Source organism: Anabas testudineus, chromosome 3 (assembly GCF_900324465.2).
Source record: "Anabas testudineus chromosome 3, fAnaTes1.2, whole genome shotgun sequence".
Lineage (NCBI taxonomy): Eukaryota > Metazoa > Chordata > Actinopteri > Anabantiformes > Anabantidae > Anabas > Anabas testudineus.
The window spans coordinates 1,063,558-1,081,493 of record NC_046612.1 but is presented as its reverse complement, the minus strand read 5'-3'; the positions used below and the strand labels follow the sequence as shown (position 1 = coordinate 1,081,493).

Below are 17,936 nucleotides of genomic sequence, written 5' to 3'. Positions count from 1 at the left end.
TAAACATAAAAACTGATCTTTGTAGTTTGCGACGAACGGATGATGATCGTGACTTTAAAACTGTTTTAACAAACTACTCTCATAACGTGCCAGTGATCTACCTGATGAGTTAATATTTCTTTTAATAGAAAATGTACATAACAGCACCACTGTTATGTGGTTTATATAACCTAAAGTTGATATTCAGCTGCCCACTGCGTAATATAAAGAAATCCTAGTAGTAAAGAGAGAAGTGAAGTAGCAAATCATTTTTTAACACATGAAGATTTAATAACAATTTCCTCAAGGGGAAAAATAAAGTACATCATTATCATCATTATTATTATTATTATTAATAACAATTACGTTCCTGATTATTTATCATTTGTGTGTATACTTATAGCAATCTTCTTACATTTACATTTCATTTGCATACAATAGTATGAAACTTTCACATTTCATCAATGCACAGTGCTACATTTCAATCCATCCAACATCCCAACACCTTCTCTGAGAGGCAGACATCAGGACAGGTGTGAAGTGAAACCAACCTGGAGGATAAATCTGTCCACAGACTGATGCATCTACTACTACTATTAATTCATTAATTAACAAGATAGAAGTTCAGGACTCAACTTCCACTGACTGAGAATCTTCACCAACAGACCTTTGCAACTAGACTACTGTAGTATTTCTCTAACTCTAACTTGTCATTGTGATTATTACTATTCACACGTTTACACACGTTATAATTACTGTAGATGAGCGAACACATGCTGACTGGTTTTATTTTGAAAGTCCACTCCGTCAAACTTCCGCTATGTTTCCAGCTTGATGCACCTGCTTTAATTAGAGAACACGCATGCGCACAGAGCTTGCATGGCAGGAGATTGGTGATTGAATTCGGGTCGAGGTGACAGACTTCAAAATAAAAGTCTGACCCAGGATGCTTTAATAATACTATAAATTGATAATCGATGGATCACCTTCATCGTCAATATGTCTGCTCTTGTAGTTCCTAACAGTCAGTTATTAAAGGTAAGAATGATTATTTGTCAGGTGTGTCGGGGGTGGGGGTGGGGGTGGACACGCTGGGACACTTTCACTTGATTAAATCTGCAGTTGGTGACAACGACCATCTATCTGTCCCATCACTCCTTCACAACAAAAGCCTTTTGACCCCGCAGCTCAGTGGCAGATGGACCCCTTCACCCCCACCCCTCCTCCTCCTCCTCCTCCCCCTGCCTCCCTCCTCCTTAGCCACCCCCCCAACCCACTCACAGCCTCATGTCAAATCCCTAACAAAGACAAAGGGGGGGCTCCACTCTACCACATCGAACCTGGTCGCCATGGGACAGCTTTCCCCCTAATGACTTCCTGTTAATTAATGTAACAGCCCCCTCCCACCTCATCCTCTGTCAGCGATGCAGGAGGAGGCGAGGACCCCCCCTCACAGATCAATCCTGACTTTCCTCTCTGACTGGTTTGCTGTCTGATCCCCCGGTGGCTGTGAGGCTGTTTGACAGCTGCAGGCTGAAAACTGCAGCGTTCTAATCACCTCCATGTGGAATAATCTGCTCTAATCAGAAACTCCGAGGAGACCGGGGAGAAGTCTCAGTACTTCTGAAGTAATGCTAATAAAATGTGTCAAAGTAGCATCCACATGAAACCAGGACCCGAGGTTTCATCACACCGACTGCCCTGGTTTGTCCTTCGCACCTGAACATGGGTTCAATATGAACGATACTGTCAATCACAGTTTTTCTTAAATGAACGACTTCGTATTCCTCCACTGAGCGAAGCTGCCACGAGCTGTTCTCTGTCGGGGCAACAGAACGCTGCCTCCTCGGTCTTGGGTCCAGTTTCCAGTTGCAGTGGAGTCTCCTGAGTCTCCTGTGACTCGTTTTTAGATGTTTTAACCCATGAGAACCCACACCCGTTACATTAGGTTTGTTCCATATCCCACATCATTTTCCCTTCAGTAGAAACAGGTCTGGGATTAAAAGGCTGCTGAGGCTTTAGCGTGGACTCTAAGAAAACACTGATGAACAACATGATCCTGCTGTGTCACATAAATAACGGCTGGTTTGGTCTTTTTTTGGACGGTGGAAGTTCTGAACTCTGAGCTAAAGCTCTTTTTTTGTGACTCTGCCGCAGTCCCATTTATAAGAATGATGATCATTTCAATGTGAAGTTCTGCTGCTATAAAAGAGGTCTGATGGGGTTTTAGAGGCTCTCTCTTTGTCGCTTGTTCTTTTTCCGTCTCTCCCTGCCAACGTAATGAGCTGTGTCTGAGGAAGACATTAGCACCAGAGAAAAAAGACTCACTAAAACAAGAGGACACACACTCAGAAGCTGTGTTTGTCACAAGTCGGACCGAGGTTTCTATCTGACAGTTCTGTGGATCTGCCTCTTCATTCTACCTTTTTCCCGTGTTTGTCTGCAGCTAAACATGTGCTACACATTTCTGCCGCACCAGATGAAGACGGGGAAATAAATATTGAAGCAATGGGCCACAGAATGCACCCTTCACTTCACAATTCATTTCAGGAGAAAGGAGCTTAGCCTGCAGTCTATTTCTGCATTAGTCAGCTCTATTGTGGCTGTCCTGCCAGCGGAGCAGGATAATGCAGACGCACACACTCACAGTGCGCTGACATATTTCCAACCAAAGAGGCCAAATGTGAAAAAGTATCTCTGCTATCGGCTGCTTCACGGACAAGATCACCGGCCTCTAAATGTTTGTTTGTCAGTAACATGTCAGTGGTTCTCTGATGAATCCGGGACACAGAGCGAACACTGAATCTTCTTTTATCTGAGAAAAACAGATGACTCTGAGTTTACTTCCCCTGAAACCGTCACTGTTGTGTTTTCACACGAGCCCCATGTGCTGAGGTGTTTCTAATTAATGCTCCATGGCTCATTTCCGACCAATTACAGCTTGTTTAATTAGTATTTTCATTTCAGAGCAGATTCAGAGGCTTTCAGATGACGGCTGGAACAGCGTGATGCATTTCACTGCAGTAAAAGCAAAGTACACTAACGTGCATTTAACCTAAGTATACAAAAAAAAGTACACATTAATATGCACTAATGTCTGCCATTTAGAATCGCGAGTCCCACGCGCCTCGAGATGTTCAGAGCTTCACGGTCAGTGAGTGTAAAAGACTCACATACTGTATGATATAGTATGTATATAAGTACTGTACATGTGTGTTTTCTTAGGGCATTTCTTGGCACTCGTTATAGATTTTTTTTCCAGTATTGTTATTTTTTCTCAAAATACTAATTTCACCATAAACATTTAAAGAAACTTCACTGGCTGCATTTAGTCAGATATCTGACAGGAAATTTAATGTTTTAATAACTCTTCTGTTCTTCTCCACATCCAGATTTTGTTTTTCATTATTTTCTTTTGTGTAATTCAAATCAAGAGGATAAAAACCAGTTGACTGAGTCGTTCATCATCAGCTCTACACTCACTTTTTCTCATTAACTCTTAAATAAAATAGAAGAAGACTTTATCCCTCTGCCCTGGGACCGCGTGTTCGAAGACGTGAGGTGCAGAAATACTAAACTTGTTCATCTGGGACTCTCTGGACAGTTGTACAGAAGAAGCTCGAAGGAGAACAACTGAAAAGAATTGAAAAGAAAGTCTATTGTTCCTGGCTGCAGATTAACAAGAGCTCTTCCACAGACAAATTGTTAGTAATTAAGTGGGGGTGCAGTGAGATGCAGTAATTATAAAACTGCTAATTTAGCGTGTTGCTCTGTAAGTTCATTTAGATTACAGCACTGCAATTAAATTGGTAAAAGACTGTCATTACTAACACTGCTCGCAACGCATCTACTTTCCTGTTTGTCTGTCAGAGACACTTTGCTTCTTATTATACTGCAGCGATTATTAAAAGAACCAGTTTAGATTCATGTGGAATTGATGTAGACAAACAGTCTCAGCTACGTTTATTGTGGGAACATATGGCTTTTTTCTGCAGGGATATTGTTGTCAAACTATTTTCCTGCTCGTAAAAGCTCCTTTCAGCCAAAGACTAGTTATGATGTCACGTTTACATATCCACCTGCTCACTGGAGACTAAAGGTGAGCACAGAGAAAATTCCCTCATTCATCAGATGAAGGTGAAACAGCCCTGGAGTGCTGAACCGAGCTACTGCATTGTTCCGCATGATGAAGATCGAACTTGGACAATAATAAAAAACACACTCACTTGCATTGTTCAGTTTTACACAGACATAATATACTTGTGGAAACTCTGTGTGGACTCCTGCATAAAATGTCCTCCAATGTCCAGTTTCAGGTTTAAATCCACCTCCTGTCCTGGTCTGTGCTCTAATAGGTGGAAAACTCCTTTTATTCCCTCTAACTAAAAATAAATAAAATAAAATAAAATAAAATAAAAACGGTTTTATGTCATCAGTTGTTGAACATTATCTGAACAGAGCAGCAGACATCAAACTCACTGAGCGCCACCTACAGGCATTAAACTGTAACACATGCCGAGCTGCAGTACAAATCTGATCACATCACATCCCATCAGCCATGGTCAATTTCCAGTTGGTGTTTTTAATACAACTTCCAGTAATTAGTCAGTTCACGCTGCCGTGAGTCAGACCGTCTGCATTAATCACAGAAATGAAACATTTCTGTGTTTCACTCACACACTGACAGCTGCAAACGAAAGTCCAGTTTTGTCTGTTCTTTGTTTGATCAGGGTTTTGAAGAGCAAACATCACAGTAACTGGACAAACTGGGACACAGACCTACAAGTCTTACACGTCTTTTGTGCACGTTGTGTGTTCAGTAAGACTCTGCCATCAAGTGGTTCCACTGCAGAACCGCGTTCAAGTCAAGCACAGTGACGTCTGCTGCTGGGTCGTGTCTCCACCACTTCTCCACCTTCCACGTTTCTGTAGCTACAGTTCTACGTTAGTCCACGCTGGGGGGGATTCCAACTAGATGGAACTATTACCTACACCCGAGTATAATCTTAATGTTAACAGCTACTTAGTTGTTAATTAATTCTATTGTTTTATTGATTTGCATCATTTCAACATGATGTCCACCCTGAGCTGCAGCTGTGCCTGCTGATTGGTTGTAGTGATGCTGGAGCACCATCTTGTGGCTTCAGAGAAAATCACAGAATCACATCAGTCCTACATTTACTTTCAGAACCACGGAGGCTGCTCCCCGACAGACGTGGGCCTGGATCTCCCTTATTAAACCAATTACATGCAAACAGTTACACACTGATCCATCTGCAGCTCTTTGAGTCCACACACTTCATCGTTCTACAGGACCTCCCTAAATTAAACACTAAATACTAAATTAAATCTGTCAATTATGGTAGATGTGACTTCAGTTTGGTTTACTTTAGTGCTAATGTATGAATATGCAGCCCTTAATAAGAGGACTATCTGGAGCATCCATCCATCCCTCCTTAAGTATTACTGGTAGAATTTAATTCTAAACTGCTGGACTAAAAGAGAGATGAGTAAATAAAAATGAAATTAAACTCAATTAATTCTAAATAATTGACAGCCACAGGAGACGGCCTAATTACTCGTCCAACAGCTGCAGGTCATAGTTCTGTTTGAACAGTTAAACCGGCATTATTACGGATTTCTTTCTGAAACAAAAGCAGTGGAGCATGAGCAGCAGCATTTACATCTCCTCTGCTGTGAAAACCCCTCAGGGGGAGGAGGACACCTGGCCACAGTTTATTCTAAGAAGTTAACGTTAATGTTAAACTCAGGTCGATTCGGTTCTGTGCGGTTCTCAGGAAACCTGCTGCTGAAAAGATGTTTTTACTGTTAACTGTTAACAATGTGATCATGTTGCTGTTGTTTTCCCACTTCATCTGCTGCCCACCACAGTGCAGACATCTACAGACATAAATCTGTGCCTAAGTTCATGACCTTCTTCATCAACACATAAAAACAAAATAATTGTGAACGATGAACACGGTAAAACACAATCAGCCCCAAGACACTTGGTCTTCAGTAACCTGGTTTAGGTCTCCTTCTCTGGTTCCTGTAATCTGGGTAGGGAATCAGAGGAACCTGGGAGATTTCACCTGGAGATCAGATTTTTTATGACATCACATGTTGATCACATGCAGGTAGCAGCCCCCTCGTTTCAAAAATAAATCCAAGTGAAGCTGAACAGTGACTGTAGAAGGTGAAATGAGCTGGTTTCTTCATTGTATTTGTTCATTTCAGACAGAGATCGTCTTTCTGTCGGCTCTGACACAGACACACAGAGAAAGAGAGGAAGCAGCAACCAAAATAAGAGTAATCTGATTAATGATCTGCTGCATGGTTATGGGGATTACAGTAACTTTACTTTCATAAACTGGTTTATCTAAGTAATCAGATTACTTTAGTGTCTGTAAATGCCCTAAAGAGATAAGACAAGGCAATGAAATGAAATACTTTCAGAAAGTAAATGAAGTCCAGATAAAATACCACTTCATCAATACTCAAGTTTACATCGTCCAGAAGGACGTTAGTTAGAACAAGTAGTTAAACAATGATAAGAAACAGTAGAATACCAGTAGAAAACAAGGTAAGGATGCCGACTTAAGAGAATCTGGGTTCTATACAAAATAATAAGAGATAGATAGAAGATATGCACGTGTACAAGACGTAGTACTTGATAAAATACAGCAGTTCAAGTGTTTAAGCTGTAGATATCGGTACATGCACGATCATGCACATTTTCCAGGACTTACATTAAAGCAGTTGTGAGTGGAGTGACCTGTTAAAGTTGAAAACTTCACACATGCACACCCATGTACAAGTTGCTCTGTCCATATTTGAACAGTAAAGTCAACATGTTGACATTACATAAAGTGCAGCAGGTTACAGTTTTGAACGAGGCTATGTGCCGTTTGTTAAATGTATTCACACTTAATTTTTAATTGTTCTTTTATGTGTTTGAACATTATTATCACGTCTCCAGGGGCTCAGAGAGGAGTATTTAAGTATCTCAGGTCAGACACACTTGAGGTGAGTCGGCTTTGTCTCTTTACTAGGTTAAAAAACCTGTAATTTACTACGTTAAGACTTAACGGTGAGCAGATATTACCGTCATCGCTGATATTCCAGCTGATATTCCTGTAGTGGAGACCTGCCATGCTGCTTCTGCTGCTTCTGACGTTCATCACGGCTTCTGCAGCCGGTAACAAGCAAACACTCAGGATCATCTTCTAAACTGACAACAAAGACAAAAACACGTTTGACTTCTCTTTTCATGTTACAGACAATGAGAGAGACCAGATCCTTCAAATGTGCACAGCCAAAAACGTACTTCAGTACTGTAGTAGTTTGGGATGGTACCGGCTGGATGGGAACCGCTGCATGAGGTCCACCAGGACTCTGGCACCATTTGACACTGCAGAGGTGATAAAATACATCCAAGCACAGTTTCTGAAGTGTTAAATTTATTTATTTTTTTAATATAAAAAAAGGATAAAGGTGGAGATTTGGTTTATTCCATGATCTCTCTGGCAGCTTTGTTACCAATGAAATGAAACGGCAGCTACACCGTCTCCGCAGGGACCTAGGGACCCCACCTTGGGTTTGTGCAGGTTTGTTTTTGAGCGTGCAACAGGCTCTTTGTTGTCGCCTGTGGCCCACGTTGAGAGCATCAGTGGGTGTTTTCATCACTCCAGCCTCAGCAGTAATGGGTTCGTTGTTCTACAAAAGAAAGCAAAGAAAACACAACACTGATGCTTCCCTGGACGTGTGTTTCTCTCTAAGAAAGTTATCAGGAAACACTGGATAAATAAAGCAGTGTCTATGGTTTTTACAATATTCTATACTGTATTTTATTGATTTAACTTGTTTAATGGTGATAAAAAAAAGACTCATTCCTCTTATTTGTGTTTGTTTCAGATGTTCTGCACAAGAGAAGGTGGTCACCTGGTATCAATCAACAGTCAGGCGGACTATACCAAAGTACTGTGTTTGTTGGTTAAGGACCTGGCCTACAGAAATCTGTACTGGATTGGAGCCAGAAAACGACAGGTGAGCAGTTCTGGGTAGATATGGGATCTGACCAAACCTGGATCGCCAACCGGTCTAACGCAAAATGAACCTCGGTTGTTTCAGGGAGGGGAATGTCTTTATTTCTTTAATTACTGTTTCTACTGGTTTCTTTTTTTCCAAATCATAATTTACATCACTGTTAACCCGTTTTATTGAAAATAATCAGCATCTGTATTTATTAGTTTGTTAGATTAAGATTTTTTTAATCTGTAAAGTAACTGCAGCAGGTGAAATAGAGGAAACGTTAGTAAAGCAAAGTACCAGTAAACGGTAATTGTTAAGTAAAGCACTGAGTGACTTTCCACCACCATTCATGTGTGCACGCCTTCCTGTTTTCAGGGTAAGTATTACTGGATCAACGGAGGTGGACCTCTGACATTCACCCAGTGGGCCCCTGACAAGCCAAAAGGTTCTCAGGACGACTGTGTGGAGATGAACTTTGGTGGTGAGTTAAAGATGTTACAGAGCTTGTTAAGCATTTGGTACCTGATTCTCATTGTGTCCTTTGACAAAAAAAATATTATATGATATTATTATAATATTTTCACATTAGTGTAGCCATTTAATATGAGGTGAATATGTTCTTAATAACGTTACTGAATGTAAGAAGCTTCTTCTTATTATTATGTTCACTAATTAACTTTAGAACCAGAGATAATTTGGGAGGAAACTGTTCTGATCAGGAGCTGATTCACATCATCATTTAGTTTTTATTAATTACAGAAAAACCTTTCACCACAGTCTGACAGGTTACTGCTCATTTAGTTTGTCTGTGTTGGTGGTAAAAACAGGTTCACGCTGTTCACACACACCAACAAATAAACTGCAGTCAGCAGCACCATCGCAGTGCTGGCACATGTGTGGTGGCACATGCAGTTCTGTTTGCAGACTGGTTTATAACGGCTGCCTGACAAAATACAGCCAGTAGGATGAGGAAAAGGAGACAAATCGTGACCTCTTTATGTTTTGACACACCTGTGTTGTTCGTGTGCAGCTTCTGTCAACGTGATGATGTGTTTTTAATAAAAGAATACCCTCCTCTACTTTACGTACATATCTAAACTCACAGTAGGATGTGGTAACGATGGACTGAGCTGCACGAGGCTCTTGTGTTATAGAAATGTGAATAAGTTCATCTGAACCTGCTGTTTCTCTTTTCTTTTCAGCCTGGGGACTGTGGAACAACCAGGCGTGTTCAGAGAACAGGCTCTTTGTGTGTGAGAAGAGAGGGTGATGGTCTCGAGCTGATGGCAGAGATGATCCGCTGACTGTGACTTCATACTTCACTTATTAATAAACCTTGAGCATCAGAAAACCTGGGGGTTGTTTATTTGTGTTAATCAGTGTAAGGTCCCACCATCCTCCTAACAGGACTGACGCAGAGATGCAAAGTAACTAAGTACATTTATTCAAAGTGTTAGTACTGAATAGCAGTACAGTACTGTGCCAGAGTACTTTGACGTCTACTCCACACTTCAGAGACTTTTTAGTTTTTCTAAAGGGATTCACTAACTCAACACTAGCTTCTCTATCTGTGACGAGCTGAATGAGGATGTTTAAAGAAACATTTTACTGCCTATATCGTCACTGAGGAAAAAATACCAGACAAAAGGCAGCAGATGCACCACTCTGTACTTTCTGCTCCGTCTTCTTTTCTTATCTAGTCAGACCGGAGTGAAGCTGACTCTATAAGAATATAACTTTTCTCAGGGTCAGACTAGCTCTGTTCCCAGACAGCAGACTCTGTCCTTCAGTTGAACACCTCTTTAACTCCACACTCAAAGGTTTTTTTAATTCAAGTTCTCCCAGATTTTAGGAATCTTTTTTGTCAAAGTCGCCAACTTTTATTGACCACGATTGATTATTAATGTCAATAAAAGATGAAACATCCAAGGGAGTGAATACTTGTTGTAGGCACTGTGCCGCACTTGCAGTAAACCACTTCTTTAGCTTGTCACCTGCTTCTACTCTAAACCTGGAGGTTTTTCCTTCAACACTATGATCACTGTAATTCATTCAATCACTGATTTTAACTTTAGCATCTGGCATTATAATAATTAATATATTGTTTCAATTTGTGTTAAAATCATCTAACGTACAAAGACTGATCACAGGTGAGACACAGCAGCTGATATGAACCTTTATGTTCTCACAGCTGCTTCATTTATGATAAAACACCAGCATTAATTAGCATTAAGTAGTGAATTTCCCTCTGGTGAAACCATCTCTAACTATAACAGGTACTGGAGTTTACTATAGTCTTTTTAATTCTGACCAGTGGAACCAGATAATTAACACGTCTCTGTCCAGGGAACCGCTTTTCATTTTACGACAGTACCGGGCTGTTATACGGCAGCCGGTTGCCATAACGTTCAACAACATGGCAGATGCGTCGCAGTGTCCCGGTCCCGGTCCCGGTCCGGAGGAGGTTTTAATGGAAAACCAGGAGGGGTCAGGAGCGGGGAAAGGCAGCGAAGTACCGGGAGCAGCTGCCCGGGACAAACCCGTGTGTCTGATCGTGCTGGGAATGGCGGGCTCCGGGAAAACTACCTTCGTACAGGTCAGTTAGCAAGTGTGGCTAACAACAGCTAACTAACGTCAACAGCATGAGTTAGCATCTGCAGCCCAGAAACCGGCAAAAGAAGTCCGATAAATCTTCACATGGGGGAATTAGGAACATATCGTTCATCGTAGCAAGATGAATGAGAAATAAAAGGACGAATTTCATCCCTGCAATCCGCCCCTAACTAGCTAATCCTCACTATTAACTAGTTAGCTGGCTACGAGCAACAGATGTGTCCCTGAAACCAACGTTAACGTTAACTAGCTGGTTAGACTCCGTTAACTAATTACACCGTTAATTGTCAGCACAGTTACCTAGAGATCAGAATAGTTAAATGACGTCACATGCAGCCGTTCCGATGCTAAATGAGTGAAATATGAACTCCATACATGAATACAGGTGAGCAGGTACAGTCTGACGTCATCAGAGTTACGACGTTAATTAAAGGTTGATTACTGAGGTCACAGTAGTGCATCAGACTGTTTTAACACCCAAACACAAACACAAACAGGAACCTGGTGATGAAATTCAACCTTCCATCGTTTCCTCTTTGACGCCTCGGTCCTTCTCTAACTTTGAGATGTAAATTTACAAAAGACACGACCAGTGGATTTGTTCCGCGTCACACCTCTCAGGTGTACGGCAGATTTCAGTTTTCATCTGTGTTGTTTTCTCCAGAGGCTGACGGCTCATCTTCACTCTCTGAAAGCTCCACCATATGTCATCAACCTGGACCCCGCCGTTCACGAAGTCCCGTTTCCTGCAAACATCGGTGAGGACCAGTTTATTTTTGGGACGTCGAGTGATCTGAGGCTCATTGACATGGTCTGTTCTGTCCTGCAGACATCAGGGACACTGTGAACTACAAGGAGGTGATGAAGCAGTATGGCCTTGGACCGAACGGAGGCATCGTGACATCTCTCAACCTGTTCGCCACACGCTTCGATCAGGTCTGGATCAGACTAGATTAGTGCTCTGAATTAGACACATTTGTGATTAACAAACAACTTTGCTGTACAAACTCAGATTATTAACCTGAGTCTGTGTGTTCCTCAGGTGATGCAGTTCATAGAGAAGAAGCAGCAGAATCACCGGTTCGTATCAGAATGCATTTATACCGTATATAGTTGTTCACTGTTCTTGAAGCAGTTAAAATGAGCATAAACCACCAGGAGACATAAAATAGAAAAAGAAGTCATGCAGGCTCCATAAGTCATAAGTATTCAGTCTCACCTCTCCTGCTGTGTCTGATGACTTTTAACCCCTGCAGGTTTGTGCTGATTGACACCCCAGGTCAGATAGAAGTCTTCACTTGGTCGGCGTCTGGAACCATCATCACAGAGGCTCTGGTACGTCCGCTCACTGTCTGCTTGTCTTCACTCATAACATTTCTGAAAGGAAGCGTTTCTATTCTGTTCGTTTGGGTTTCAGGCGTCATCTTTTCCCTGTGTTGTCATCTACGTGATGGACACATCCCGCAGCGTCAGCCCTGTCACATTCATGTCCAACATGCTGTACGCCTGCAGGTACACACTGAGCTGAAGACAGAATGTGTTTGTTAAACATTTCCATGGATTTCATATAAGCCAGTGTAAAGACATTTAGTCGTTTCACAGTTCAAAGTGTGTAGATGTAATGTTAGTGCACTCTGAATGGGGCTTTAGTCTCAGCCAATGTTTCTTTCCTTCAGTATCCTCTATAAGACCAAGCTGCCCTTCATCGTCGTCATGAACAAAGTGAGTTGATGTTCATTTGTTGTCGTCTTTGGACCGTTTATATTATCTCTTGTGTTTTCCTGCTGCTCAGTTGTTTCTCATGCTGAAATTGGACCTTGTCCATGTGCAGACAGACATCATTGACCACAGCTTTGCAGTGGAATGGATGCAGGACTTTGAGGTTTTCCAGGATGCTCTGAACCAGGAGACCTCATATGTGAGCAACCTGACACGCTCCATGAGTCTGGTACTGGACGAGTTCTACACAAACCTGAGGGTAAGAGGGCTTCAACAGACCAGGGGCCTGTTTTGGTCGTCACGTGTTTCTCTTTGGGTTCATTTGTGCCTTGTTTTGTTTCTCATGCGTCTTGTTTTCCAGCTTTGTGGTCATTGCTTGTCTATTTTTGACCACGTGTATTTCCTTTCTTTTCCAAACTGGGTCCTGTCTAAAATAAATTGACCTGAGTATTGGGTTTATATCTGTGTCTGCAGGTGGTGGGGGTGTCTGCAGTGACAGGAAGTGGACTGGATGAGCTGTTTGCTCAGGTCGGGGATGCTGCTGAGGAGTATGACAGGTGAGAGGGTCAGGTTAGTGTTCTGCTCATCACTGTGTTAGTTTGGGACAAACTGAAGTTTTTCTCCTTCTTCAGGGAGTACCGCCCTGAATATGAAAGACTCCGCAAACAGCTGGTGAGTGAGTGAGTGAGTGAGTGAGTGTGTGTTTTCTGTGTTTCCTTTGTCTGTCTGTATGTTCGTGTTTTAACTGATGTCCATTTTATCAGGCCGACGCTCAGAGCAAGAAGCAGCAACAGCAACTGGAGCGGCTCAGGAAGGACCTGGGAGCTGTCGACCTGACGAACACACCTCCTTCAGGTACAGCTGAGTAATACTGAACTGAGTCATTTGATTCACTCTTGAATCATGTTACTTTCCAATCAAATAAAAAATAAACCTACAAATAAAAGTAGTGCATCGTGTGTGAATCTACCTGATGGGGGGTAAAAACAGACATTGAAGAAGGAATGGTATTTAATATGACTCACTTACATCAGGTCGATCCTCGAGCTGCTTATCAAGGCCAATATCTGATCTAACACCAGACCTTCTCTTATCCACTTCCATCTCTGATCAGGTCAACTTACTCTTTGTTTTATTTTTGTAATCAGCTCATTAACTTCCTGTTCACAGAGGACCCCAACATCGCCGGGCCCAGTGACCTCATCATGACACGTGGTAACCTTGACGATGGCGAGGAGGAGGAAGTGGACAGTGACACGGATGACATCGACCACAGCGGTGAGAAAAAGTCCAGCCAGGCGGTAACTACCACAGCTGGAGGCTGAAGTAGTATTGAAGTACTTTTAAAAGTAGTATTTGAAGAAGAAAGACCAAAGTGCAGTATCTGTATTTTGTCTGTGTAGTTATACTACTTTCTGGCTGCTTTGTGATCTATGAGAACTTGAAAGAAACAAACTTCATGACTGTATCAACCAAAGCTAGCTGCGAGAGAGCCACTGCTGACGAGGCTTTGAATTGATTTAATCTCGTTTTCTATTAATGAGAAAAAGGAATTCTGATGAACTGATGTTTAGGTATTAGAAAACTGAGGTCATGTAGTTCATCTGCTTTAAAAATTTAGACTCTAATGTTTTTAATAGGAGTTTAAAAAGGCACAACTGCATTTCTGTCGCAGTTTGCTGTTCTGTTGGAAAACCTCGTTATTGTTTCTCCACTGCTTCTGTAGTTACTAACGTCTGCCCGCAGAGGGCAGTAACTACTGTTAACAAAGAACAACTCGGTGAACGCGTACATCCAAACAGAAGCAAAGGTTTCGTATTTTAATCCAGTTCTAAAGTCTCAAATCGGAACTTTTTTTTTTTGGTCTTTCAGTAACAGAGGAGAGCAAAGAGCACGAGGCCTTTGGAAACTTCCTGAAGGAGAGGAAGGAGGTGGTTCAGGTCCGAAACAGAAAGTGTGCGATGCCCGAAGAACCATGAACTCTGACCTTCACAACTTGCTCCAGCCTCTGCCTGGAAACAAGGACAGAAGCAGAATAAAGAGGAGGGGACGGTTTCTTCCTGTGGGGTGCAGTCTATCACCTGGAACAGAAACTGTGGACATGTAGTAGATGGTTTTCCTCAGATGTTCAGCTATGAGGAAAAATCTAAATCCTGTGTGATCGGGTGACCTCTGACCCCATGACCTGGCTCAGTCAGTGAAGCTGCTCCTCAGTCTCACTTTCCCTGAAACAAAGTTCTATTTTTATATGAAGAAAGACTTGTGTTGTTCTTCGCTTGTGATTATCGTGAAAACACTGAGAAGATTTATGCAAAATAAAACAGAGCTTTTACTTTGAAGCTGGTTTTAATTTGTTTGTTTCCACCTGGAGAAAGAATCACCAAACCATCTCAGACCCTGCAGCCATGTTTTGTGCTCTTTGCATCTGTGTTTGCTGGTTTTGTCTCTTTGTGTCTTTGCATCTCTGACATCTCACCTTGAGACACGTTGAATCTCTTTGTAGATGTTTTGTCTGTGTTGTGTTGATATGTTGCAGGTGATTCATGAATTCATCCTTCTATGTATTAAACCAGTGATGCAAATATTCACTTTAGTCCCTACAGAGCTGTCACCTCTGCAACGAGTTGCTGACCTCATAGAATGATTCCAAAAGGTCCATTGGTTGTTTACGAGCTGTCGGTAGTTTCCCACGGTCTTCCTCAGCAGAGAAAGTTTGAATTCTTCGTTCGTTCTCCTGAGAGAAACGGCAGCAGTTGATTTCATTCATTTAATCACATTCTCTGCAACAGGACTGAAGCTGTATGTGGACGCCTGTTTGAAAAGTACATCAAAAGAAATAAAAGCATGATGGGAAGAAAAATAAGAACCACACACTTTATTAAATACAGTATTTGATCAGAAGAGCATGAGCAGCTGTTTGTTCTCTGGTGGTTCTGATCGTGCTGATCACTGTGCTGAGAGCAGCTCCTGATAGAAGCCGTGGTTGTGTTTGAGCAGCTCTCTCCTGTCGTTTTCATTCATGCGAGTCCTGTGTGAATGGGCTCAGATTCTCCGCCTGCCGACCATCTGCCAGCACGCTGCCAACCCGCTCTGTTCTGTCGCCTACGCGCTCGCTGAAATCCGGCAGCGTGGTCGGATTGAAGAGCAGCTGAGTCACTTTCCACTCACTTCTTTTATTCTGTGTGAAAAAGCTGCAGAAAAGACAGACGTGCCTTCATAATCTCACAATGTTCAATAAAAGGCTAAATGTATTTGGAAAGTCAGCATCTGAGTCTGTTGTGGACCTTTTAGAAATCTTAACACTTCAGTTTACCTTGTTTTCAGACAGTCAGGTTCTCCAACAGTTTGGATTTCATCTGTTGAATGGAAACTGTTCAGATGAGACAGTGCATAATGCATAAAGCTGATCTGTTTCCATCTACTGGGGAGAACATGCAGACTTCACACAGAAAGGCCCCAGCTGGTGAGAACCTTCCTTCTGTCACAGAGCTGCTACCTGCTGCACCACCAGTCACTGTGTATGATTATTTAAGTATTAGAGTTTTAATCCATCCCACTAACTCATAAATAACAAAGAAAAATCATGCATCCTGCTACAAAATTAAGAATTACTTTACTGCAGACGTACTGACCGCTGTGCATTAAAGAGGCGGTCAGTGCGTCAGTTTAGTTTCTGTTGTGTAGGCTCAGGTGAGCTTCTTATCATCTCTAAATGTCACAAACACAGTGGAACAGGATAATAAAACGTTTCAAATAGCTGGAGTTAACCTGTTTTATACATTAATGTGAGTGACCACATGCTACACACACACACGATCAGCACGGAAAACATTTAATTCTGACCACGACCGACGGGTTAGGGTTAGAGGTCAGAGCACACAGAGCATCATTTCATTTTTATTTCATTTTGAAGCATAGATTTGTGACCTTTTCACCTTTGTCAGTCTTTACAGTGTTTTTTACACAGTTGAGAATAATGTGCATAAAAACTGTTTACGTGCACAGCTCTTTATGCAAATGTAGCCTGCTCCTAATTTTAGGCTCAGCTGGATGAAGTCTGCAGATCTGGAAGTTCTGGAAATTTTGAATCAGTTCAGTGGGAAAAGTCTCTGTCAGGTGAGTTTCTGGAAGCCTCCGCCTGCAGCAGTGACTCACCTCCGTTGACATTCAGCCCACATTGCTGTCTGTCCTCCATCCTCCTCTGCCTGAAGCTCGCTCGCTCCTCCCTCACCCCCCCTCTCCATCCTCCTCGTCAGTGGGCTACAGACACGAGTAGAAACAGAAGCGCTGAGAGTCACGACGCCTTGCCGACACAAATAAAACACGACTGCTGGCTGAGAGTCAGGCTGCTCATTCAGATCGGAGCTTAGTAGGACACACACACACACACACACTCTGGTAAACTGGTCTAACTGGAAACATGAATCTCCAGCTCAGATTTGACTGTTTGTCTTTAACATATGTAACTTTCTAATTGAATCAGTTTCACTGCAGTAATACAATTAAAACACACCTGAAGCTGCAGCTGGTATTTTGCTCAAGGGCACCTCAGCAGGGATCATAATACCTGCAGTCAGGTGAGTCCTGATCTGATACCTGCACTCGCTGTTCACCCTGCTGTGTGAAGGGGACAATGGTGTACTATTAAAACCACTGTGTAGTAATACTCTGTTACAAGTAAAAGATCTGTATTCATAGTATAAAGTATTCAGAATAAAATACATACTTAAAGTACTAACAGTTGAAGTACCTTATGCAAAATAGCTTTTTTGAGAACAACTAATTTGGCGTTTATGTAGTGATGTAATCATTTTAACATGTTGTATTACACAGTATATGTCATGAATAATGCAGGAAGGAGACATACTCGATTAAAGGCTACTGAAGTGCAGCACTGGAGTACATATACTCCTCATATGCACTGTCAGTGACAGACTGAGAGTCTAAACCCATCATAAGAGAACCTCCAACTGATCAGCCTGTTAAAACACACACACACACACACACACACACACACCTGTGATGTCTTAGTGCCTTTGTTCAGTCTCACCTCAGAGTCTGATATCAACAACATGACTCATTCTTTCTCCTGGGCACACTGTGATGACATCGCTGTGTTGAGCTCAGTGCAGTGACCTCATCCTCTGTGACATCACTGCTTGGACTCAGAGGTGATGTCATCGCTTCCAGTTACTCTGCAGCTGTTTGTTTTGAGAGCAGAGTGCAGAACCAGCGCCCCACCCCCTTCTGTTCCTATCACACCCCTGTTCTGTTCTATTCCAACAGCTGTATCCTGCAGAAACTGAGCTCTTCAATAAAACATCAGGCTGCAGATTTGACTTAAAGCCACAGACACATGCACACACCCTCACCCCTACATTTAGAATAAATCTTTATTGGAGGCTTTGCAATGTACAACATTTCTATTAGACACACTTGGAAAAGAGAAAACTATGCAGACAGTTGTGTACATACGAATACGTGGACATGTCAGTGATACACAGACTGTACAACCACACTGACAATGTGGCTCAGAGCTCCCAGCTGATTGGCTGCAGGTGACATCATCATTTGGGAGGTGGGGGTTTCTCTTG

The 17,936-nt window shown here is 42.2% G+C and overlaps 2 protein-coding genes across 3 annotated transcripts; both read left to right on the top strand.

Annotated features, from left to right (window-relative positions):
* Window positions 1–6,887: 6,887 nt before the first annotated feature.
* LOC113174719 (C-type lectin domain family 17, member A-like) lies at window positions 6,888–9,338 on the top strand. Of its 2 annotated transcripts, none has more exons than XM_026378812.1 (6): window positions 6,888–7,005; window positions 7,120–7,177; window positions 7,259–7,398; window positions 7,894–8,025; window positions 8,386–8,491; window positions 9,213–9,338. In XM_026378812.1, exons 1-6 carry the CDS (start codon window positions 6,895–6,897, stop codon window positions 9,278–9,280), a joined length of 615 nt encoding a protein of 204 aa, XP_026234597.1. In that variant the 5' UTR covers window positions 6,888–6,894; the 3' UTR covers window positions 9,281–9,338. The 2 variants fall into 2 exon arrangements, with proteins under 2 accessions (XP_026234597.1, XP_026234598.1); XM_026378813.1 differs by having other exon boundaries at window positions 7,105–7,177.
* Window positions 9,339–10,410: 1,072 nt separating this feature from the next.
* Window positions 10,411–14,681, top strand: gpn1 (GPN-loop GTPase 1). Its single transcript, XM_026379174.1, has 13 exons — window positions 10,411–10,606; window positions 11,288–11,381; window positions 11,453–11,559; window positions 11,666–11,703; window positions 11,880–11,958; window positions 12,041–12,135; window positions 12,300–12,345; window positions 12,455–12,601; window positions 12,817–12,899; window positions 12,975–13,014; window positions 13,107–13,197; window positions 13,513–13,620; window positions 14,215–14,681. The coding sequence occupies exons 1-13, from the start codon at window positions 10,427–10,429 to the stop codon at window positions 14,319–14,321; spliced, it is 1,215 nt and encodes a 404-aa protein (XP_026234959.1). The 5' UTR covers window positions 10,411–10,426; the 3' UTR covers window positions 14,322–14,681.
* Window positions 14,682–17,936: the final 3,255 nt, after the last annotated feature.

Excerpts from the sequence above, each read along its gene's own strand:
- LOC113174719 (XM_026378812.1), top strand. The coding sequence starts at position 6,895 with ATGTATTCACACTTAATTTTTAATTGTTCTTTTATGTGTTTGAACATT. Across the intron at positions 7,178-7,258 it reads CATCACGGCTTCTGCAGCCG|ACAATGAGAGAGACCAGATC; the intron begins GTAACAAGCAAA and ends TTCATGTTACAG. Across the intron at positions 8,492-9,212 it reads TGTGGAGATGAACTTTGGTG|CCTGGGGACTGTGGAACAAC; the intron begins GTGAGTTAAAGA and ends TTTTCTTTTCAG.
- gpn1 (XM_026379174.1), top strand. The coding sequence starts at position 10,427 with ATGGCAGATGCGTCGCAGTGTCCCGGTCCCGGTCCCGGTCCGGAGGAG. Across the intron at positions 10,607-11,287 it reads GGAAAACTACCTTCGTACAG|AGGCTGACGGCTCATCTTCA; the intron begins GTCAGTTAGCAA and ends TGTTTTCTCCAG. Across the intron at positions 12,346-12,454 it reads TCATCGTCGTCATGAACAAA|ACAGACATCATTGACCACAG; the intron begins GTGAGTTGATGT and ends GTCCATGTGCAG.